The sequence below is a fragment of the Cricetulus griseus genome, chromosome 2 (genome assembly GCF_003668045.3).
Source record: "Cricetulus griseus strain 17A/GY chromosome 2, alternate assembly CriGri-PICRH-1.0, whole genome shotgun sequence".
Taxonomy (NCBI): domain Eukaryota; kingdom Metazoa; phylum Chordata; class Mammalia; order Rodentia; family Cricetidae; genus Cricetulus; species Cricetulus griseus.
The window spans coordinates 323,530,232-323,554,978 of NC_048595.1; the positions used below are offsets into that span (position 1 = coordinate 323,530,232).

At 38.8% G+C, this 24,747-nt stretch overlaps 1 protein-coding gene across 2 annotated transcripts in view; it reads right to left on the bottom strand.

The window, feature by feature from the left end:
• Positions 1-13,439, bottom strand: part of Rnf180 (ring finger protein 180) — a 135,830-nt gene extending 122,391 nt beyond the window's left edge. The window contains exons 1-3 of one of the 2 annotated variants that reach the window (XM_035439136.1): positions 13,305-13,439; positions 12,236-12,238; positions 1,550-1,645 (exon numbers count right to left, since the gene is read on the bottom strand). In XM_035439136.1, the coding sequence (XP_035295027.1) occupies positions 1,550-1,645; positions 12,236-12,238; positions 13,305-13,439 (234 nt within the window). The remainder of the gene's footprint in view (positions 1-1,549; positions 1,646-12,235; positions 12,239-13,304) is intronic. The other variant, XM_035439137.1, reaches the window with a different exon arrangement.
• Between the last annotated feature and the right edge of the window lie 11,308 nt (positions 13,440-24,747).

Here is a 24,747-nt window from a genome sequence, read left to right on the forward strand (position 1 = left end):
ACAGGTAGTAAAGGAAATAAAGACAATGCTTCCATTGTAAAGTGACCAGAGAATGAGTTTAAAAGAAGAAAAAAAAAAAAAAGAGCGGATCACATGAACATTTTGTATGTTACTGAAAAGGCTAGCTTTCTGTTTTCTGATTAGTAGACAGAACAGCAAACGGAAACAAGCTTTCCAGTAAATATAGATAAGCAAGCAGCTACAAACTACTAGAATGATAACATATTGCAAATCATGCCTAGCTCAACAACCAAGAATTCCTAAAGAAAGTCTCTGAACAATAGGTTGAATGCAGATACAGTGTGAACTAATGAAAAGAAAAATACTCCATGGAACCAGGAAGCAAATCAAGTCTACAGAGCTTCATTTGCAAGTGAAATCTCACAGAAAGTGTCTGTTCTGATTCACTTCTTGCATGCCAAGCATGGGGTATGGGGGGGATGGGGGAATGGGCAGACTTTATCAGTCAACAGAATAAAGAGCTCCCTGGCTTTCTATACACAACCAAGAGGTACCGATCGCCTAACTCAGTACTCGTGTATTTCCATACTTGGATTAGAAATTAATGAACTGCTTTTAAAATTGTCAAGAAAGACAGTGAGGCCTCTGTAGGGTTCGAATCTACTCCATGGCATTCTGGACACTTAGGAGTGGGACCATCAGTATGCTCTGAGGAAATCCTAATGCAAGCATGGATTCAAGTGAGAGCCACCACGTGCCGCTTTAAAAAAAAAAATGTAAGTTACTTGGTGGAGAAATTTATAGTTTTTTTAATGGTTAGATTACTTATACTTTCCCAATACAAGTATTTAACAATGCAAAATAAAATATCCCAAACCTGCAATTCACAAAAGTTCTTTTTCTGACAGTATCTCATTAAATATCACTTACAGCAGAACATTTCCATTTTCATCCACCTAATAAGAGACACTGCTTATCCAGCTTATTTTATATGTGTGTACAGATGATGGCTGCACAAAAATATTTCACTCACTGTATACAACAGATGCAACTCTAGGCACCAAAGATATACTACTAGCAAAGGATAAACTTTCCTGGCTTTGTGGTGTTTATATTCTATTGGAGGACCTAAGAAATTAATGAGAAAAGAGCAAGCCGAATGTCGGTATGTTTGAATGGATGCGTGAGTGTGATTGTATATTTGTGTGTCATTATATCCTCATGTATATTTACCAGTGAAATGTAATATAGTGTGCATGAGCCTGAATAATATAGGCATATAAAGCAGAGGGGAGAGAAAGGCAGTGAGAAAATGGACAGTGGTGGGCAGCTGAAAACAAGAAAGAGCAATAGAAATGGGGTGACAAACCAGGTAAGTATGCGTCAGCACATTTAGAGACTAGAAATACCAGGTGCAAAGTCATACAGAAAAGCACTGAAATGCTCCTGTAAGAGAAGGGAAGCCAGTGCAATTAAGAGAAATATAATCATTCACATGTTTTGAAACAACACATCTAAGAAAAAAGAGCACAGCAGTATTTTTGAAGGCGATATAGTCCTAACTTCAGTCAGCAACCCAGAAACTTACTTTTTGGATTAGGCAGCTTATCCACTCTGGAAGGGCTTCTATATTCATGTGCCATAGACGACAAGTGGTTTGAGCATCAACTGATTCATGTCTGTCCTGTTATGGAAAAATGAATATTAGCAATTATCACCTGAGAACTTACTTTAAAATTCCCATATTAAAGAAAAATAAAAATAAAAGCCCCATTTTAGTTAGAAATCAAATATACATTGCCTTCTTTCCTTTTTCCTCATCAGCAAAAACTAGGACCAAGTTATTTCTTTCCTAGGAAATAACTAGCTGTGATTCAAAAATTGTCAGTGAATGGCATATCCAGTGCCCCATTTTTATTTCTCTGCATGAGATTAAATAGTGTTGGTAGGAACTGTCCTCAACGCTAAATCTCTCATTTTATTTGGATTTTACCACCAATAAATAAAGAAGTATGTATATCCTCTAGCCGACCACCAATAAATGTGATGGATAGGATACATGACACTAAAGAATCTGACCTGCTGAAGACCAGCAGAAGTAGGTCTCTGGGTTTCCTCTGGCCTTTTGTCCTCAAGTCATCAAAACACTGGAAAAGATTCCCTGATTCCTTCTAAAGAGGCCATAAGACTTCCATATGACAGATGCCTTCCTTATGCAGGAAAGGAACTCCCTTACCTGTGAGCACAAAGGGTCACAGGGAAGAATCTACTTAGTTCCCTAGGCTGTAACCACAAAAGTACATCCCTTATGCCAGGATCAACAAACATTTAAACAGAATTCTAAAGTAGCCATGTAGTGTGTGATAAATAATTGAGACATAATGGCTTCCCATCCTGTGAGAAAAATGTTGGGCAGAGCAGAGTGAAGATTTGTATGTATGCCTCTGAGCTTCAGCTTCTTGACTATAAATTACTTAGACCATAAGGGACCTAAGGACTCTCCTGGGGCCCGGGAAGGTGTTGGCTGAGATAAACATGGAAAGTACAGGCTCCCACCACACACCAATTCTCAGGGTCAGATTTTGCACTTAATAGTTCTACAATTACCAAATCACAGTACTTTCTCTCAGATTTCCCATGCAATAACACAACTTTTACTCCGGTCAGGTAAACAAAATAACAAACAAGGAAGTGTCTCTCCATCTATTAACAGTAACATCTTGATATGTGAAAGCAGTGGGGTTGACCATCTCAAAGAAATCATCTACCTTAGAAGGTATGACTTGGAGCCAAGACCACCCAGAATAATTTATGTATAATCTATGTATAGCTTCCCAAGCTGAACCCTCCAGTGCCCTACAACTACTTTTCACTTCTACCATTAGATCACAGTAGGACAAAACAATATGGTGTGATTTATTTATACATTGGTAAAAATCAATAAGGAAGACAGCTCCATCTAACTTTCTTTAGTGAATAAAGAAAGCAATGACTTGACAACTTAAATTAAAAGAGAAAATGGACATGAGGCATTGTTCCATGTTAGACCACATTTCATTATCTTTAATGCTGTACACACGGTATTTCAGGTACTATCAAGTAGTAATCCCTGACCAAAGAGTTCTCACAAATAGTAAGAGTAAGCAGTTCTGGTGTGCTGTTGCACAGTACAGTAAGTATGGGCTAACAGTAAAATACATTTCAAACAAGAGGAAGATTGTGAAAGTTTTTACCATACTAAATAATGAAAATTTGAGTGGACATATATTTAGCTTGATTTGAATATTATGCAATACATATATATTAAAACATTAACTCATTAAAATGTGAAACTTTTAATAATCTAGGTATTAGGTAAAAGTCAAATTTAATAAGGAAAAAATAAAATGTCTTGAACTATTTTCTATTCTAATGTCTTAGTCTTATAACAGAGGTTGGAAATAATTACAACAGGAGCTAGAAAGTCTTCTGGAAAGTGTTTCATCTGCAGATGCCCAAAGTCCTACTCAGCTAGCAAAAGACAACTTTCCTGGTTTTCCATGTCAATGATGAGAGCATTGGAATAGGCCCAGTCAAGTGCATGAACATACAAAGAGGCCATTACTAAGCAGAATAAAAGTTAGGGAAGAGAGGCTCTGGTAGGGTCAGTCTGCAGCTCTCTTACTTGAGGCTCCCTAACATCTCATCAAGGGAGTGCCAAGAAAATAGGAGCTGGCTTCTTGATTCCTTTTCTGGACACAATGACATAGGGAAACACAGGCAGAAAAGAAGGTAATTACTGCTTTCAATATTGTACAGTTGGTATACAGCCCAATCTATCCTCCTACCATGCCATGTAATATATAAAAGATAGAGTATTTCTTAAATTGAGTTCTAAACTCAAGTACAGAAGGACCTCTTCCAATGGACTTGAAATTGGGGGACACTCCTGAGACTACTGACAGCAGTGAAGTGCAAAGCACACAAGAACAGGGGGTGATTCACCATGACAGTGGAAATAAGAAGAAAATAGGGGTCCTGAGAAAACTATTAGAGGTTCAGCAGAACTTTACCTGTCTCCAGGTAAGAAGAGCATTTAGGTCAGAAAGAAACAGGGCAGTGCACAAGGAGAGCTGGGAAGACGCTGAAGAAATGAGGAAGGCTTTGCAGTAAGGCAAAAGAACAACTGCTGAGAACTAAACTCTGTCCTCACTGGGAACAGCACTCCAGCAAATGAGACTGGTGTATAGACCTGTAAGAAAGATGGCCAAGAAATAGTATTTGGTAAAAAGTAAAGAAATGGTTTCAGAATGCCATATATCCTATGATGAGAATGGTTATATGAATATGCATTGGTTAGACTAACAGAAATGTTTATTTCAGCACAAAAACTATACCCTATTAAAAACTGATCAAAACAAGCAAAAAAGGTAAAAATATTTTCTAAGGAAACTGATACAGACAAGTGGAAAATGAGTTTTCCTCCTCAGCATTCAATGAGAGAATGATGCTAAAGGCAGGGAACACAAGCTAGGACCCTGAGGACCAGGTATCCAGAAAGTACCTGAAAATACCCAAGCAGCTGCTATTGTCAAGTCTCTGTTCTCTGCATTAAGGTGCAAGGGCTACCATGGGCCCTTGTGCAGTCCAGGTTGCTAGTCTGGAAAGTATCAGCTGCAAATTTCAGTGGTATCTGTGTGCTACTCACAGACTCCAAGAGCTATGTAGCAAGGCTTTCTCCACCTAGATTCCAAAGGATGTAGTCAACTGCATGGGATCATTCCAAGAACTTGGCATGGGTGTGGAGTCATCGAAGACTGAATCTATGGGAGTGGGGTCAGTCTTAAGACTACAGACAGAGATATAGAAAGCCATTATCACACAACGCCAGGAGAGCTGCAGACAGAAGACTCAAATCCCTAAGAGCTGCTGCATGGGCAAAACCCAGGCAAGGCATCAGAGAAGGGGGCCAGAGGTTTCTGCATCTACCCATGCAGGCAGGGAATCACCGGGACAAGTCATCAGAGCAGGGCTGCAGAGGCTTCTGGATCATCCCCTGCAGGGAAAGGGGCCAAAGATGGTAGTCTTCCCCTTTGAAATTGCAGCAACCTCAGCCCTGTTGGATATCATACCTACTTGGGACCAGCTGTCCTGTTTTCTCCTTTTGAAAACTAGCTTTCCTATGCCTGCCTGGCCATTGTGTTTTAGGAGCAAGGAGCTTATTCTGATCTCACAGGCTCCCATCTGGAGGAACTTGTGCTCTAGTCTCATCTGCATCTGATTTACATGAGACAAGGCTTTACAAGTTTCAAGGGGCACTGCAAGGCCTTAGGACTTTGGAGTTAATGGGAAGGAATGATTGTATTTTACGTTTGAAAAGAGCACGGATTGAGGTGGGCACAAAAAGCACTGGGGCTCCAAGGTTGAACCAAGGTACCCAGTGGGTGGTGCTTTTGGAGGAGGCTCTGGAAACTTCAGGAGCAACAAGTAGGTCCCTGGGGGCAGGACTCTGAAGGTTTTAGCTGGCCCTCTTCTCTGTCTCCTGTCTACCATAATATGAGAAACATTTGCTGAACACCCCCACTCACATGGCACACTGTGCTGCCTCACTCCAGACCCAGAACACCAAGCCAGGTGACCATGTGATGAACCCTCTTAAAGGTAAGTAACTCCCTCCTTCAACAATTAGAATGTTTCAAAGATGACCAAGAATTCAGTTGCAAGAGAACAAAACCTATAAAACAATGAAATTAGGACCACTGAGAACTAATATGAGAGTTGGCACAGAAGGACAGAGACAGGTTTTACACAAATACCATGCCTTTGTACAAAAGGACAAGAGCACTTGTAGAGCCTGGTATCTACATGGGATTCTGTAACTAACTGCTCCCAGATAGCAAAGATGACAGAGAAGGTAATTTCAGAGACTGGGGGTAGCTGACCCAGCCCCAAAGACAAGAATGTTGAGACCTAATGGAGCTGGCAAAGCTTTTCTCCAAGTTGACAGCCCATAGGTTTGCAGAACTGCAGTCTAGAACTGTAGCTCTTCCACACCAGGCTGGTGGGTCACCTAAAACCACCGTGGGCAGAAAGCCCTGTAGGTTCTTTGAAATATCTCAAGAAAATACATCTTGAATTTTATTGAGAGAAGCACTTCAAGTCACAATGGGTCCCTACTTGCTCATTCAATAGCAAGCAGATTACATAAAAACAAACAAACAAACAAAAAACACATCTTAATCCTTCAACTCATAGCATAATACAATTATAGATGCTACAAGCTTGCCACCCTGTGCCTGGGATAAAAATTCTAGCACTGTTAAGTCACTGACAATTCTAGGGCTTCAAACTTTAAATCTAAGAACTCTGTGGGTACCACTTTCTGCAGCAAAGTCTGGAGAAAATACAAGTGGCACTCAAGAAAACAATCTGGGTCAAGGTCAGTCAGGAGTCTGCTGAAGGACACCAGCATCAGAGGTACCTAAATGCCCAAGCATTTATTCACTTCTTTTCAATCCCAATGGACTACACACTAAATGTGCTATTTATTGTTCCTGTATGAAGTGAGGTTAAGAATCTTGAAATATTTTTTGAATCTGGTTTTGTGTGCCTATGTACCTGTATTTTAAAAATCTGATTATGAACACTCTTCAGTGACAGTCCACTTACTGTTAGCAGCCTTTTTCTAAGTCATGTGTAATTTAAGATGACTGGAAAAAATCACAAAACTGAGAGTCCTCTACAATTCCAAAATATTTTAGTCAGAAATTTGGGAAAGCTACTGTCAAAGCTGAAGTATGCAAGCAAAAAAAGAGAAACAAAGACAAAAAAACAAAAATAAACAGAGGATTGCAGTTGTTTAAATGTTACTAATTGTTTAATTTGCACTAGATTTTAAAAATCCCATTTAGTGTTAGTGTCTATAGGATTGTAATCATTATAAATACCTTCTTCCAGATAGAAAAATTCATCTCGAAGTACATTCCCAAATATATTATTATTTTCTAAATAAATTATTCTCTGCATATATGGTCTCCAAATCCATGGATCCAATTAACCAGAAAAAACAAATCAGAAAAAAATGCATCAACAAGTACAGTAATTTATTCCTAAAAAATGTCATATGATGACTGTTTACATAGTATAAATTAAATTGGATATTCTAAGCAAGTAGAGATGAGTTAAAGTATACACGAAGATTCACAAGGTTATATGCAAACATTACCTATGGGTCGTGAGCATATGTATATGTTGATATCTGTGTAGGGTCCAGAAACTAATCTCCCAGAGATATGAAAGGTGACTGTAATTTTATTTTCTCCAAATCGTAACAACTGAGGTATAATTTTATTTTGTTCATGCTGGGAACAATATTTAGTTTCCTGAAAATTCTCAAAACAAATGTTGAAGTGGTGACCTTTCTTTAGTTACTAGGTCCACAACTCATTGAGAGGTAAGCTTCATGGAAAATATAATTAGTAGTCATTACACCCTCAGATCATATGATAGTGCCTGAAATACATGGACACGTGCATGCTGGATGAATGAAAGATACCTGCTTGGCACCGGGATGGAGCTTTCCAACACTCACTGTAATCTTTATTTGCAAGATTTTTTTTCTCTGAAGTTCACCAAAATTACATGGATAACAGCACATATGCTTTCATTTTTGTAATTATTAACAATTTGCTTCTATATGGGCCATGATCCATTAAATCAAGTTTTAATCTGTTTATAAAAAAATTTGGGAAACCGGCTGGAAGTGACTCAATAGAAGCCAACAGTGTAGTTCTCCCTAAATACTTTGCCTTTGAAACAAAATGAGAGTGTAGAGCATGGAGGTCTGGGAGAATGGGGTAACTGTGTCAGACATCCGGGCTCTTGAGCTCTTCCTACTGGAAGGTTATACTTGTACAGATTAGTACAACAAATCAGTCTTAAGGGCCTCCTACACATGAAAGCAAACTGGAATTAACAAATAAGGTCACCTTTTTCATTATAGAACCCAGAATTTTCTCTGACTTTTCAAGAGTACTTGCATATTAGCAAACAGGATAAAATAAAAGGAGGGACAAATGAAAAACAAATTCCACACTGGTAGAAAGAAAAACAGATTATTACTTCAAAGTGAGTTAATGGTAGTCAGCCTGAACACACCTACTAATCACAAAATATAGTGTTGACCACACATACTTGGTGAGGAGATTTATTAACATGTCAGGAACTTTGCTTCGAAGCTCTCACATGCCATTTCACTATACAAATTTCACTATTTCATCTAATCTTATACATTGACAACAATATTCACTGCATGATATTGACCATAATCCTAAGAAACCATTACCCACTGTTAAGTATTTAGATGCTTCCTGGATGTTCCTAGGTGAACAAATATCAATGCCATAGCTTTATAGTTCATGTTCTTATAACTTTTATTAGGCAGAAAATACTTATATTATGCTCACTATGCCTCAGGAATTGCTTTAAGCATTTTTCCATGTTATATATAAGAATGCTGAAACAAGTAAAATTAAGCAACTTTTCAGAAACTTGTCAAGGTCACATACTAAATAATAATTCAAGGGTTTCCAGCCAGCCAGTTCAGCTTCAGAATTGGTGTTCTCAGACAGTGAGTTTCCAGTGGCTGCCTCCTGCAGCAGATAAATACTAGAGATTCTAAGACCATACACACACCTGTATCTCCTGCCTGAGTATATTTGGAGCACTGTCATTTTCTCCAACACTCACAAAAAGCAAACCTAAAACTTACTTTTAATTTAGCCAAAATGACAGACTAATATATATGGAAAGGTACATTTGAGGAGGAAGTTCTTTTTATTATCTGTTTCTGCTTTGTGACGTCACAATGAAGCCACTTTAATTTGAGAACTATTAATAAAACCAAATATGTTTACCAGAACAGTTATTCTTTCATGCAAGAGGAACAGACCTAGGTGTGTGTGTGTGTGTGTGTGTGTGTGTGTGTGTGTGTGTATGTGTGTATGTGTGTATGTGTGTATGTGTGTATGTGTGTATGTGTCTGCGTGTGCTTGTGTGTGTGCCCACACATGCCCGTGCAGGTGCATGTGCATTCATTGCTATGTGGAGATGTTTTGAGGAAACGAAGTAGATTAAAGTGGGGAAAGTGTCATAAGCAGAATGGTGGTGACAAACAAGAAAAGGACAGTGCTATGTACATGTATGAAATGCCACAATGAAGCCCACCATTTTGTACTCCAAACTAAATAATGAACTTAAAACAATGAGAAGCAACCTGACTAGAAGTATTTGAAGTCTTTTAAACAGCAAACATGCTGTCTCTTTAGCAATAAGGAACTTAAAATCTAGAAAGGGCTATTTCACTAACATTCAAAAATTATTGTGAGATTATTTTTTATCAAGTGAGACATGAGAGAGGAGAAAAAATAAACACTAAAAACCTAAGCTAATTTCACACAAAGCTGGCTGGAAGATAAACAATGCTTATACATTTATCCTAGCAGCAGGGGGCACTAGTGCACCTCTCTTATCTGAGCATGGAATGACTTCAGTTGCCTATATAGGATGTGCAATAGTTTTCATCATTGAATGGGATTTGGTGCTTAAAATTATATTGTATGGTTTCAATATTTAAATGTTGATGATTTAATACCATTAAATAATGTTCTGAATGATGTGTACATCTTGGTCTTAAAGTGTAAGCAGTAACATCTCATCAAATTAATTAAAAATGAGTTACCCACATTGTTTTAACTACTGCAGCTGTGCAGACCAAGGAACAACTCTGTAGCAAGACTATCATTTAGCATTGTTATTTGCTATTAATTAAAAGTTTAAAGGGTTGCTAATTTAAGAGACCCAAAATTGTCTATATTGTTTTTTATGTATATCCTAAAAAGGTCATTTCAAGAGTGAAAAGCTCTAAAGGAACAGAACGAGAAGAGGAGAGGAGATGGAACTGGAGGGTAGGGCAGGGGAAGGGAGGGGGACGAGGGAACCTACACCCATGCCTGCTTCTGTAAAATTCAAAGGCCATGTCGGGTCCTATCAGTGACTGCGAGTCTCTTGTGACAAAGATTCAACTTTTCAGTTGGACTAAAAGTTGGTGGCCACCCATCTTTGAAGCTTCATGCCTTGATAAGCCCCTGTTTAACCCTGCACACTGACACAGCAGCCACTTTGGGTGCTGTGGCTCCACCACAGGACTTTGAACATGCTGGTGAGGCAGGTTTCCATGCTCTATGTCCTACACTGTCTTCACTTACTCAGTTCCTGGCAGACAGACCCAGCACTCTGCCAGTCTTCCATTCTTACCATGTGCTAGACTTTTCCTTTTGCTAATTCTATAAATAATCGAACAATTCTTTGATTGACTAATATCTAACGTTTCTAGGATTGGGAAAAATAAATATTCAACACCAAAACAGAAACAAACTATTGGTATTTACTAGAATGGGTCTATAATTATAAAAGAATTATGATTATGTTAATATGGCATTGATACAATACTAACAGTGAGTGATAATCCTGCAAACTTCACAAGGACAGATAATCATTTTGTTGCTGGTCATCAAATTTCCAGTGCCTATAACAGAACCTGTGGTGGATCTGCTCAGGCTCCCATAATAAAATCCCATAAACTGAAGGAACTAAACAACAGAACAACTTTCATACTGTTTTATAGGCTAAATGTCCAAAGTCAGGGTATCTGATGATCTGGCCTTCTTCCTATCCTTTGGACTGCTAGCTACCTTTTCCTTTTACCCTCCCACATTCTCTCTTGCTTTATAAAGCCACAGCCCTGCTGGATTAGTTTCTTATCCCTATGACTTATTTTCCTTTAATTACCCTCAAAGCCTCACCTCCAGATACAGTACCATGGCAGCATCAACATATGAACTCAAGATGCTTACAATTCAGCCAGACTGACTGGACAGAAATCCTTGCATTGCTGTTTACTGTGTGACCTTGACAAGATGCTAAAATGTTTAATTTTATGACACTGTGAGTATAGATGTTGTCAGTGTGTATATAGAGGAAGGGGGTGGGGGTGGGGAACAGGGCCCAGAATGTGTATAGGTTCAATGTGAAAAATACAAGATCACAAATAGAAAAAAACGAGTGCTGAAAAGGACAGCAATGAAAGGTAGGATGTACCATCAGTGGAAATCAATGGATAAACAACCCATACCCTGAAGAAAGGGACTGTCGACTAGTGATGGATGTTGTGGGGTGGACTAGAAGACCAGACAGTGCCCTCTGTGTGCATCTGAGCATCACATGACTCAATAGGATTGCCTCCTATGTGTGCAGAGACAACATAAACACTGCAGTGTCCTTATATAGATACCTTCAGCGGGAGTTGTAGCTGTACTTTGGTTTTTAAAAAGATATTGTTCATCAGTGTTTGCTGCCATTGGGAGAGTGGTAGGGGAGGTATCAGATCGCAAACTTTAGGAAAGTTCTGTACTCACTACAGAACTCTAATAAGCAAATGGGTTTTGATTCTTTTTCCATCACCAGCCTGTGCTAATGCAGTGGCTGCCATGAACATAACCAATAGATATTTGTTCAAATCATGGTTGGGTCATGTGATTCCTTTACCTTTTCGATGATTTCTTCATATTTTTTTCTGGCCTGATTATCGGATGGTGTCTTGTCTTTCAACCACTAGTTTAGTCTTAAAATGTTTTATTACTTATTTATTACTTCTGAATATTTTGTGTTTCTCTAGTAGAAGCATATCCATATATAGTTTAGTATATGAAAAATTAGCATAACCCTAATTTTTATATAAATATATTTTATTCTGCAAGATAGTTTCAATAGCTTACACACACACACACACACATACACACACACATATATATATATATTTTATATATATATATATATAAAATAAAGAATACACATACACATGACAGAGATAATCCACCAAGACAAGAGTCAGACTGGAAGCTGCTGGGGATAAGAGCAGGACAAATGGGCATGAGACACTTTCAGATGTCATAAAGTCCAAAACTATTTGGTAGTGGTAGTTGAATAACAAAACTTATGGGGTTATATTCTTAAATGGGTAGACTTTATAGCTCACAAATTATACTTTTGAAGATCGCTAAAAACACATGTACACATGCATGTATATATACTTTCAGGTTCTCTTAGGAAGCCTTCTTCCCCAGGCATTGGTACAGGCCCCAGTGCCAGCACCAGCCTGCTCCCATTCCTATCTGAGCATTCTCAGATCTGGTTACACAGGCCTGTCTTAAACATTAAAATCCACACACACTAGAACCTGCTTTTCATTCTGTGCCCCTCCTTTCCATATCTTATATCCCAATGCATCCTAGAACTGTTCAGACTCACTGCCTAGACACACTGGGAACTTGAGCTAAATTACTTTAGCCTCAGTGTCTCGGTCCTCTTATACTTAAGGCAACAGATTATCTTCCTCAAAGGGTTACTCTAATGAGTAAATAACATAAGTGCAAATAATATAAACATAAACAACATAACTATAAAATGTCTTTGAGTCAATAAGCACATGGGAAAAAGAAAGTACTTTCCATCATTAGCTGCCAGGAAACCACAAGGCAAATTCTAACGAAATGCTGCAGCTCATCTTCCTGAATGGACAGACCATAAAGATAAGAGTACTAGAGCAACTGGTGTTCTCATACACTGCTGTTGAAGGTGAATGCTCACTTTGGAAAACTAGTAGTAATTTCTTAAAAACTTAAAGGTACATCTACCCTATGACTATGACACTCATCTCCAAAAACACAGTAAGAGAAAGAACTTTACACAAATTTCCATATCATAAAACAACAATAAAAACATTTAGTCTAAAAGTGGATAGTGTAAAGGTCCCTCAGTAGAAAACAATGGTAACTATCATACTCTCCTATGACCTTGAATTTAACAAAACTGCTGCACACAACACTTAAGTGAAACTGTAAAACCTGATGCTGGATAAAATACAAGGCAAAATGAATGTATGTGATTTTATTTCACTTGAATGAGTGGCAAGGATAGTCGACAGCAGCCTCTGGAGACAAGCACTACAGCAGGTGCCTTGGAGTGGGAGAGCATCTTGTCTGAAAGGGGCAAAACAGACTTCTGGGGGCATGGAAATGTATACCTTGAATTGATTCATATTAGAGATAATTAAGTTATCAATCTATAGGAAATTTTATTATATATAAATTATGTCCTATAAAATGTTGGCATGAAAAGTTTCAGGTTTTTATCCACTGAAATGCATCAGATTTTAAAAGGTATTTGTCATGCATTCAGGTGTGCACGGTATGGGTGAGCCTCCAATATTTCTACACTCTAAAACTCTTGAAGCCAGAGCTACTCACCTCAATCACTTGATTCTCAAGGTAATTCATGAAGCAGCTGGAACTTGCAATACATTTCCTACATTTCCAACAATGAAGAGTACCTATTTGTTCTTCACTGGTTTGTCTGGCTGTTGACTCTTCGCTTCTTTTCATCTGTGGGAACAGTGATAACTTTTAGAATGACAAGCTGCATCAGATATTCCCAAACCAATACATCAACAGTTACAAGTAGAGAAGGAAAAAGCATCTTTCATTGTGGTGCTGAAGACCTCAGTTCCTCTACCCTATGTCCTGACCCCAAATTGGTGTCTGAGTGCTCTTTGACACTATAGGGTCTGACAGCAGGATCAAACCTATGCAGGAAGTTTTAACACTTCCCTGTAGTAGCACAGATTAAGATACATGGGACTAAGTTAAATATAGGTTAATTTTATTTGGGGAGAAGTCACTTACATAAGAAACTGATGACCCACAAGTTCCAGCTCCAAGGATCAACACCCAGGCTGCTCTCCGTGACCCAAGCAGAACTAAGAGAGGGTGAGCCTGTCCCAGACCCCAGACCAAATATGACATGCTCAAATGGACATGGTCAGCACCACAGATAAGGCTGGTTGAATCTCTCACTACCCTTCTTCACCCCAGCACTGAAAAGGTGTTTTGGTTGACACCAAAAACACTTAAAAAAAAAAAAAAACAAAAAACAAAAAACTTGTCCTGGCTCTGGCCCAGATAAATTCCTTTTCTGGACCACTTGAGTGGACATGCCTTTTCCTCCAGCCTAGATACAACATGCTTTCCTCTCATTGCCCATTATGAGTGAAGCTGAAGCATTCTGTAAGGGCCCAAGCTGATGCTAGAGAGAGTATAGTACACCTTGGAGTATGGAGCTGCTTTCTCTAGAATCCCAACAGTGAACATCAACCGACACTCCTTTGTGGAAAAACCCTGCTGCAGCTTTTGAGATGACTTCAGCAGTGGGTTTAGTGAGATGAAACAGGTATCTATCTGTTAGTTGGCATGTCTTAGGCAAGGAGAATTTTATAAAATATCTGATGTAGAAAAAGCCAAATAATTTTGATTATAATGCATTATATAGTGATTTCCAGCTTATTTTCTTTCTAGAATGCTTTGTCTCTCATTGTTGTTTTTTTTTTTTAAAGCCATAGCTCAAGAGAAAACCTAAGTCACTGCAGTGCTTTTAAGAGTCATGAGTGAGCGGATTGCTCAGTGGGTAGAGATGATTGCTGCCAACCCTGAAGACCTATTTGATGTAGGAGACCCACATGGTAGAAGGAGGGAATCAATTCTTGCAAGTTGTTCTCTGACCTCCACAAAAGCACTATGACAGGTGTATCCTCCTTTAGACACATAAAATAATAAATAAATATTTTTTTCAAAAAAGAATCACAGCAAAGAATTATAAATATTCATTGTTCATCTTGATTTTCACTTTTGTGGGGTTGTTTCGTGGCATTTGGTTTTTGTTTGTTTCTTTTATTTTTGTTTTTGAAAAATGAGACAAAAAGAATATAAAGTTAGATGGGTAGGGGAGTGGGGAGGATATGAGGGAAACTAGGATGGGGAAAACATGATCAAAACATATTGCATAAACTTTTTCAATAAAGTGTTTTTAAATGTTTTTAAAAAGGGTATTAAAATATAGGTATAGGATTAAAATTTAAGTATGTATGCTTTACTATTTAGTGAAAATGAAGTATTTTCAAATGGTAGTGAACACAAAAACATGGCCCACTGAATCCACTAAGCAGGGCTCATATGGGCTCACGGAGACTGAAATGACACGCACAGGGCCTGCAGGGGTCTGCACCAGGTCATCTGCATATATTTTATGGTTGTCAGCTTGGTGGTTTTGTGGGGCTCCTAGCTGTAGGAGCAGGTCTATCTCTGACTCTTGTCTGCTTTTGGGACTCTTTTCCTCCTATTGGGTTGCCTTGCCCAGCCTAGATAGGAGAGCTTTTGCCTTGTCTTAGTGTATGTTGTTTTGTCCTGTTTGGTTGTCATCTCTTGGAGGCTTTTTCTTTTCTGAAGAGGAAATGGATGGGAGGTGGCTCTTCAAGAGAAGGAGGGAGTAGAGCTGGGAGGAGTTGGGGGGAGGGGTGGTGAAACCGGTTGGATGCATTGTATGAGAGAATCTAATTTCAATTTAAAAAGAATACAAAATAAAATCTTTATAAGTCTGCAGTGACTTTTTAAAATGACACTCAGTAGAGTGGTTTACTATATCATGTGATGATGTAAATGGTGAGGTTCAGAATAGGTCCCTTAATTGTGAGTCTATCTTTATTCTTGAGATGTTTCTGTCAATGCCTTTAGATCTATTCTATGCTGAAAGCTTAACACATGCTGGTCTCTGAGAACATGAAGATGAATTGTTTTACTTTCTCACTTAGAGGTGACCACTGTGCTATAAATAAAAAGGATTAGTAGGTCTCATCCTTGGTACATCAAAAGGGTATTAGGAACATTAAGTAATGATGTACCTAGGCCCTACTTATACGCATTCTAACTTTCTACAATGAACAAAGAGCCAGGACTAGGTAAACAAAAGTGGATATGTATGTATACATACCATTAGCTAAACCTCATCAGCTGTAAGTCAGAGCCATAGTAGAAAGATCCTATAGATTGACAATATGCAAGCAGAAAGGCTTTAATAATTATGCATGATGGAAAATTCTTATAATCCTGATACTTGGGTTTGAGGCAAATGAAGCATTTTAGGACAGTCTAAGCAACACAGTAACACAGTGAGTGCTAAACCAGCTTGGGATACTTAGCCAGCCTGGGATACATAAAGAGACCCTGCTTTCAAAGACCAAGAAAACAACAATAACAACAACAAAATCCATTCCCTGCTGGCAGGCTAAGCATGCCCCCTCTGCCAGTCAATCCAGCTCTGATCTTCTGGCAGCTAAACCACAGTTCTGCCTTCATTAACTGACTCATCTTCAGAAACCACTGGAGTCCAGAAGACCACAGTATTTAAGATGCAACATCAATGACAATGAGCATAATCTGTAAAATACTCCCCCTCTTGTTGCGTTATCAGAGTACCCCCTTTACTTGCCTAACTCCCTGAGTGCTTCCCTCTTCCCTGAATATCCATAACCTCCTTCATTCCCACTCCTTTTACCCACTGATCCTCAGCCAGGAACCGAGCCTTCAAGGAAGCCTTGCACCAGAATCAACTAGGAAGATATCCACATATGCTTATGTGCCCCAAACCCCAGATACTCAGGTTCCTATCAGATATTTGTCTATGTTCCCTTAGGGTGCAGTGACATATAAATAAGGCCTATGGCGATTTTAGTAAGTCCTTTTTGACAACTACTGAAGACTATTATGACAAGTCTTCTCTATCATAAATCTGTAGATCTAGTTTTGCTCTTGTACCAAAGATCAAGACCAGAACTTTCAATGTCCAGATGTCAAATGAACATCTCTCTAAGACTCTGCTCTGTGGCCTTTGTACTGGCAGTTCATTCAGAATAAATATGTGCAAATCTTTAGATAGTTCCTAGTCAGATGTGTTTACTTAGTACTTGAAATTTGGCCAATCCAGATTGCAAAATTTGGTAGATTTTAAAGACTTTGTGGAAATAAGAATGAGAAATATATTAAAAATTTTATATTAATTATATAATCAAAATTTAATATATTAGTAAAGTAATATTATAAAGATAACTTTTTATTTATTTTTTATTTTTTTATAAAGATAATTTAACCTGTTTCTTTTTCACTATTTTATTTGGTAAACATGATCTTGTGTGTGAAGTATGTGCAGTGTGGTGTATATACGTGTACGCATTCACATGTGTATGAGTATGTAGAGACCAGAGGTCAATATGAGGTGTCTTCCATTGCTCTTTGACTAATTCTTTAAGCAGTATTTTTCATGTGCATATGTGTCTGGCCATGTATGTACCAAAGTACATGTGGAGGTCAAAGGACCTCCATCATGAGGCTCTAAGGAATTTAACACAGGTTGTCAGGCTTAAGAGAGGTGCCTTTTACCTAATGAAACATCTCATTAGATAAAAAGAAGGCCCCTGCCTTATTTTTTGAAACTGAGTTTCTCACTGAACTTGGAGCTTCCTGATTAAGCTAGACTAACTAGCTAAAAGCCCCCAGGATATTCTTGTCTCTGTCCCCCAGGGATGGGATTACAAGCACATACTACCATGCCTGGCCTTTTATATGGGTGATTGGGAGCCAAACTCAAGTCCTCACGTTTGCATGGCAAGCATTTTACATAAACAGAGGAGCCATCTCTCTTTTACTCCTTGAATGTGTCTTCACTGACATGAACGGCAGCACAATCCTACTGGAAAGCACTATTCCAGCTCTCATCCAGGTTTTTAAAGAGTTGGCTCTTTTCTCATCATTGATATTTCAGTGTGTCACTGCCTCACAGACATAAGGAAAGTGTATGTCACTGGGTCACAATCCAAGAGATTCTAATTTAATGTTTCTAGGGAAGATATAGAAACTTGCATATTTAATAAGCTCAATATGTAATCTGTTGTAGGTTGAAGACACTGACAGTGGTGGTTTGAATGAGAATGGCCCCTATAGTCTCATAGCGTTGAATATCTGATTCTCAGATAGTATACTGTTTAGGAAGGATTAGGAGATATTGCCTTGTTGGAGTAGGTGTGCCAATTGGGGCTGGGCTTTGAGGTTTCAAGAGTCCATGCCAAGCTCAGTCTCTTTCTCCCTTTCTCTGCCTTCTGCTTGTGGGTAGCATTTAAGCTCTCACCTACTGCTCCAGTGCCACATATGCCTGAGGCCACTATGCTCCCTGCCATGATGACCATGGACTCATTCTTTGTAACAGTAAGCAAGACCCCATTTAAATACTTTTATAAGTTGTCTTGGTCCTGGTCATGGTCATAGCAATAGAACAATAACTAAGACACTGATCTAAAAAAAAAAAAAGTATATAAAAGAAAAGCAAACATAACCCAACTGCAAAATGCTCTTTTGGAGGCACAAGAATCCTTGCAACAGAACTTTTCAGCATCTGTCTTGTGATTGGCCGCATGGACTCTATCTATACATGTGATAATGTTACAAAGATCTACTACACACAACTGGTGAAATCTTATACCTAAAATGGTGTATGTGTATCCATCCTGTGACCTGTGGGCCACATGGAGCCACATATAGCTATGAACAATGAGCAACACAAAATTATAAACTTAAATATTTGAGAATTTTTTTATATAACCAGGTTTACAATTCTAGGGTATGGGCTTTGAAGATGATCATGTCACAATGTCAAAAGGCTGGAAACAACTCTCCTGACAGCTATGATTTGCCAACAGTTCCTTGGTTAGGACTTCCTGTTTACCTCCCCTCTCTCTGAATCTACAATTTGCAATTCAAGCTTCAGTTTAAAATTACCTTTAATCTAAAAAATTACTGCAAAAACTATAAAGTCAAAATTATAGTCATCATTTTTTACCAATTAACATACTCTCCTACTGTCCTCCTCAGAACTTGGGCTGTACACTTTTTGAATACAGGTATCTGCATAGTTCCCTAGAAACTTTGCTTTTCTATCTTCTAATCTCTTCCTGTTATATCGTTTTCTTTCCTTGTGGCATCTGTGAGCCAACAGTTATCATCTTTTAAGGATGAGGTTAATTTTAATTATAGGATAGACTCTTGGGACATGCAGTTCCTCTTCCACTGTCTTCTGTATACATCTCCAAAGAAGCTAACAAGTGCTATCATTCTTATTTCTGTTTTTCTTACCATTTTGAGTTAATAAAAAGCATACTCAGTCACATAATCAAATGTAATATCTGACACTAAAAATCCACAGCAAGCTTCTATTGAAATCAGAGAAGCAATAAATATACAAGTGTAAGCTCCTCACACTCTTATCTTTTCATGGAATCAAGATGATCTGTTTAATAAATAACATAAAAACACTGATCTGAAAGTGCCAAAATTTTAAAAGCCTACATTTTTTTTTTAAAGTTCTGAATTACATTGTATTTCATTGCTTTTAAATACCTGTCGGTGCAACTCATACTAAACAAAATTTACCTCCTAAGAAGTGGTACTTCTGGGCTTCTGGTAGCCAACAGATACTGCTCTATTACTGTTTTTTTTTCCTTTCTTTTTTTAATTTAAATTCTTTAATTACTACTCATATTTACATATCCATCCCCCCATTCCCTTGCCCTCCCATCCTCCCATGTTCCCCACCAACCTCACACACATCCTCCAACTCCTCCCCAGGGATAGTGAGGCCCTCCACTAGGCACCTTCAAAGTCTATCATATTGTTTGTGGGAGGGCCTAGGACCTCCTTGCTGTATCTGGGCTGCAATAGTATCCCTCCATAGGAAATGGGATCCCAAAGACCATTTGGACTCTAGGGTTAAAAACTGGCTCCACTGTTAGAGGTCCCATAGACTGTCTTGGCCTCCTAGCTGGCATCCATATTTAGAGGGCTTGGTTCTGTCCAATGCTATTTCCGAAGCTTTATGACTAGGGTCTCCATGCTCTCACTAGGTCAGGTCAACTGTTTCTGCAGGTTTCTCCAGCCCTGTCTTGGCTTCTTTACTCATCCCTCCTCCCTCTCCACAATTGGATTCCAGGGGTATGATTCAGTGCTTAGCTGTGCTTGCCTGTTTCTGCTTCGAATAGCTACTGGATGAAGATTAAAAGCCTATATTAAGTTTTGTTATCTTTTCACTACTTCTCTGAGAATTCCGTACAATGCATTTTGATATTTACCTCCCTCCTCCAACCCTCCCAGATCTATGTTCCCCTTCCCTACTGTCTTTTATTATTATTTTTTAATACATCAAGTCTAATTTGTGCTGCCCATATACTTTCATATGTGTGGCCTTCCAATGCAACCTGGTTGACCTATCAGGGACTACCCCTTAAGGGAAACTGACTCTCTCTCTTCCAGCAGCTACCAGTTGCACATAGTTCCTTAGGGAGGGGAGAACTTTGTGTCCACTTCAGCTTTCCAGGGTGGAATGTTGTCTGTTTTAGGCTTGCTATCACAACTGCTGTGGATTCCTAGATGCAAAATCCCTGTTAGGTCTGGAAACCACTAACTATTTCTTTGTTGTCATCCACCTGCCATGGCTCTTACAATCATTCTGTTACCTCTTCTGTAATGAGTCCTTGGGAGTAAGAGTACATGATATGAATGTCCCATTTATGGCTGAGCATTACATGGTCTCTAATTGTCCTCAATTTGATTATTTTTGGGTCTTCATCTTTACTGTCTTCTACTGAAGAAAGAAAGCTTCTCTGATGAGAGTTGAGAGATTCACTACTCTGGATTGCCATCACACATGGCTCCTTACACTTCTTTTTCCAATATTAATTATTAATTATATTTGACCAATCAGTGGGAAGAACTAAGTTGAAGTCCTTCAGCTATGGATAAGGAAGCATAGTAGAAAGATGCACAGCTGTGTTTATACTTATCTGAACTTGAAAGGGGAAGCAACAGATGGTTATCTACTAGCAAACTATTTATAAGAGTGAGATGGCTTCTGGCCAGTAACTTATGTTCAAAGGAAGACTGAAACATTGAAAATCAACTTATTAACAAAGCCTTTGAACAGACTTAACAACTTACATGTTAGACACAAACTCAAATCCACTTCCAACTCAGGACACCAGTATTGGCTTAAGTTAGTCAGGGAACCACATAAATCACTGTCTAAACATTTTGGGTAGCAGTCCACATGGCTTTACGGTTTTCTTAATACTGAGTACCCATACTCATACATACACACACTGGTACTTGTTTACTTCACTACCTGTCCTGATACTGCTATAATGCTTGACACTATGGAATGTACTGTGCATTTGGGAACATTACATCACTGAGTTACAGCTCCCAAATACTGAACATGTCAGTGGTATAATACTGAAAGATCACATCCATGACAATTACCATCAACCTCAGTAAAAAATACTCTTTAAAATACTCTTTAATTACAGGACAACAGTAAAGGCCATAAGGTCACAGTGATGAATTCATGTTTTCCAAAATTCTTGTTTTAACTTGAAGATTAAATTTTGTCACATGTCACAAGTTTGAAAATGTTCATATCTGAACACATGCAGTCTGCCAATCATTTCAGTAACCATGTTCCATAATGGGAGGCTGCACAATAGCTCTCCACTGAAACACAAGGCTTTTCTTCAGGAGTCTGATCAGCTTTCAATAGAATTCAGAGGAGAATTTTAAGTTCTTCCTTCTTTTTCACAAAAAAATATTTGGGAATAAAGATAAAACAAAATCAGCAATATTTATGGTTTCAGTATATCATATCTAACCGCACGCCTGTGGGGGTGAAGAACAAAAGGACTACCAGCCCATGGCTCTATTTACCTGCTATTGCCTTTGTGTCTCCAGTGATAATGGCAATGGTGAAAGGGCAAACCACACCTTAACATTACCTGGTTTCTTAAAAGGGTCTTAGCAACACATTTTGAGAACTGATACTTAACACAAAGCAGAGAACCCCCCAATCTTACCTCTGCAAGTTTCATTGCCTGATTATATCCTTTAAGAGGTTTAAGGAGGACAAATAAGCCCCTGTGAAAAAACACTAGCAACAGCTTAAGCTGTAATTTTCTGTAACACTGTGCACTGCAATTACAACCCCCATGAAGAAGTTGAATTCTTTGTCTTCCTTTAACTACTACTACTCTATATGGCAAAATATCAACATTGGTACAGGTATAATTCCATACGAAGAAACTTGCCATTTCATTATTATCAATATAGATCTTTAAAAATAAGTGAAAAGAGAACTGCACAGTAACTTAGGAAACAAAATGGTTAAGTGACTTGATCAATTCAGAACTCTGCAGAGCAACACCATTTCTATTTTTGTTGTTGGGTTTTCTTTGTTCGGCTGTGATGACAATGCTAATCTTGAACTTCTGAACTCAAACAAGCCTCTAGCCTTAGTGTCCATTGTAGACAGGACTCCAAATACACAAAATCATACCTGATCAATTTTTGTTTTTTAGCAGCTCAATATATTTATTTTTGCCTACAAGCTCTATGATACACTTGTAGGCATTACTCTGTAAGCTATTCCATTACCTAAAGGCTGCATTACTGGGAGGTCTCTATGAAATGAGAAGAAATATACCCTTTGTAGATATTAAGGAGTATCATTTGTTTTTAATGCTAGTGACATCACTATATGGATGCATGAACTTAGGTGGTAGTCCACAACTGTTTTGAAAAACAGGCTTCTGAGCCAGTGTCTGTTTGCTGGACAGAGCATCATACATAGTAACTCTTTGGGGGTTGGGCTTACAGATAAGGTCATTTTATAAAATGAGTAGTATGTCAGCCCACCCTACTGCTCTTGACCCCTGGTGTCTGCTTTGATCACTGAAGAACACAAAGCACCCCAACCTAAGTAACCCACAGCCATGAATTAGCAAAACCAAAATTGATGATCTGTGGCATATTATTAGTTTCCAAAAGTTACAATCATAAATTGGCTTTTGAACTACAAAAGCCACTCTCTACCAAATAGAAGCAAAGGTACCTTCTCAGTTATGTCTAGGCTCCTACTCAGTTCAGTAAATAGTTTAGCACATGTGTTATTTAGTGTGAGCTGGTTTGTTATCTAAGCTCCCTTTGTATTGGCTTCTACTAAGTCAAGGATATCAAATACTTCATCTGCACCAACAGGAGAATGGACTGGGTCATTTCCAAACCATCAGCTTTACAATTCTAAGCATAGGAGCTACAGTGACTAAAGTCTCTAATTTATGAACTCTAAAACTGTCTAAGTCCTGAATTACAGAGACCTTAATCTTCTTCAGTAATGTTGAGGTTAAACACTTCTGGGTTTGAAACTGATGAAATCAATTTTCACAGTTCCTTTGGTATTGCACACTCAAATTATTTTCTTAGAAAGTACTCCAATGTCTGTTGAGGAAAAACAAAACCAAACCCAATCCACTGTATTTCCTGAGAGCTACTTCTACTCCTCAACTATCTCCCTGCAATTCCCCAGTTCTTAGGAATTATACAATTCACAAATAACCATTGGATAGGAAATGTCCCTGACAGGCTCATGTGCTGCACACTTGAGCACAGCTGGTGATGGAGAACCTTTGTGGGGTGATCTTTCATTTAGGATGTGAGCCACTGGGGGCAGGTCTTAAGGCCTTACAGCATGACCCCATTTACTCTTCTCCCTTTGCTTTCTGAATGTGGAGGCAATGTGATCAGCCAGTCTCCTCCTCCAGCTACCATATGCTCCCTGCTGGCTCCTGTGTTTTCCCTGATATGATAGCATCTCTCTGGAACTGGTCACGAAAATAAACCCCATCTCCTTCAAGTCGATTTTGTCAGGGTGCTTATCAAGGCAACAAGAAATGAAACTAAGGCAAGGAAAAAAAAATTATGTGAACCTGACACTTATAACTACCATGAATTTCCTACTCTGTCCAAAAGGGTCTTAAACTATATACTTCAACTGAAGTTGAATACCACTTCTTAATCCTTATAAATCACTCCCTCTCCCCCTTGCCGCTGCTGCAGCTCAGACACTTAAGTCTTTCACACCAGGTAGGTGATACCTTTATAAAATATCACTGAAAAAATTCAAACATTCTGCAAGTTTCACACCCTGATTAGTTTTATCCATTTCAAGTGCTGCCACACCTTAATAACGAAGGGACCAGCTCCCCATTTCGGCAGCCATGACAGTAACACGTGCTTGCCATGACCTTGTCTTAGTCACGAAGGTCAGATGCCTGCCCCTTTCAGCAGCCATGACAGCAACATGTGCTTTTCTGACCTTGCCTTGGTCACTAGAGGTTAGGTGCCTGCCTCGTGGCAAGGAACCAATCAGAAGTTAGCTGGTGGTAGTATGCTTTACGGCTTTGGGTGTGCTTTACAGACAAGCACACAGCAATGATGCACAGAGCATAGCAACCACCCTGGGAGGGCCTATGGGCCATAGCAACCAGTTGACCAATCAAAACAGGGCAAGCCCTCCAAACCTGGAGGCACACCAATCCTGAGTCTGTGCATACCCCTTGACACTCCCCTTACACTGCCCTACAAGATCTCTATGCATCCGGTTCGAGCTGTTTTTGCTAGCCATTCGACATGGTGGGTGGGTGAAAGACCCAAGCTAACATGGGGTTAGCTTGTTAAACAACAATAAAGCCTCATGCTGTTTGCATCAAGCTTTTGAATCTGCCTGGTGATTGGGGTGACTGAGGTCCTGGGCTGAGACTCCAGAGGCCTTAGCTTTCCAGGAGTCTAACAATAAAAGAAATGGATCTCAAAGATGAGGGAAACCATGAAGTATGAATCACACTTTCATATTTCACAAACTACACTTTATGGTGCACAAATTATAGGCAAAATTAATAAAGTACTGAAATAACATCTTTGAAAGTAGTCTGTA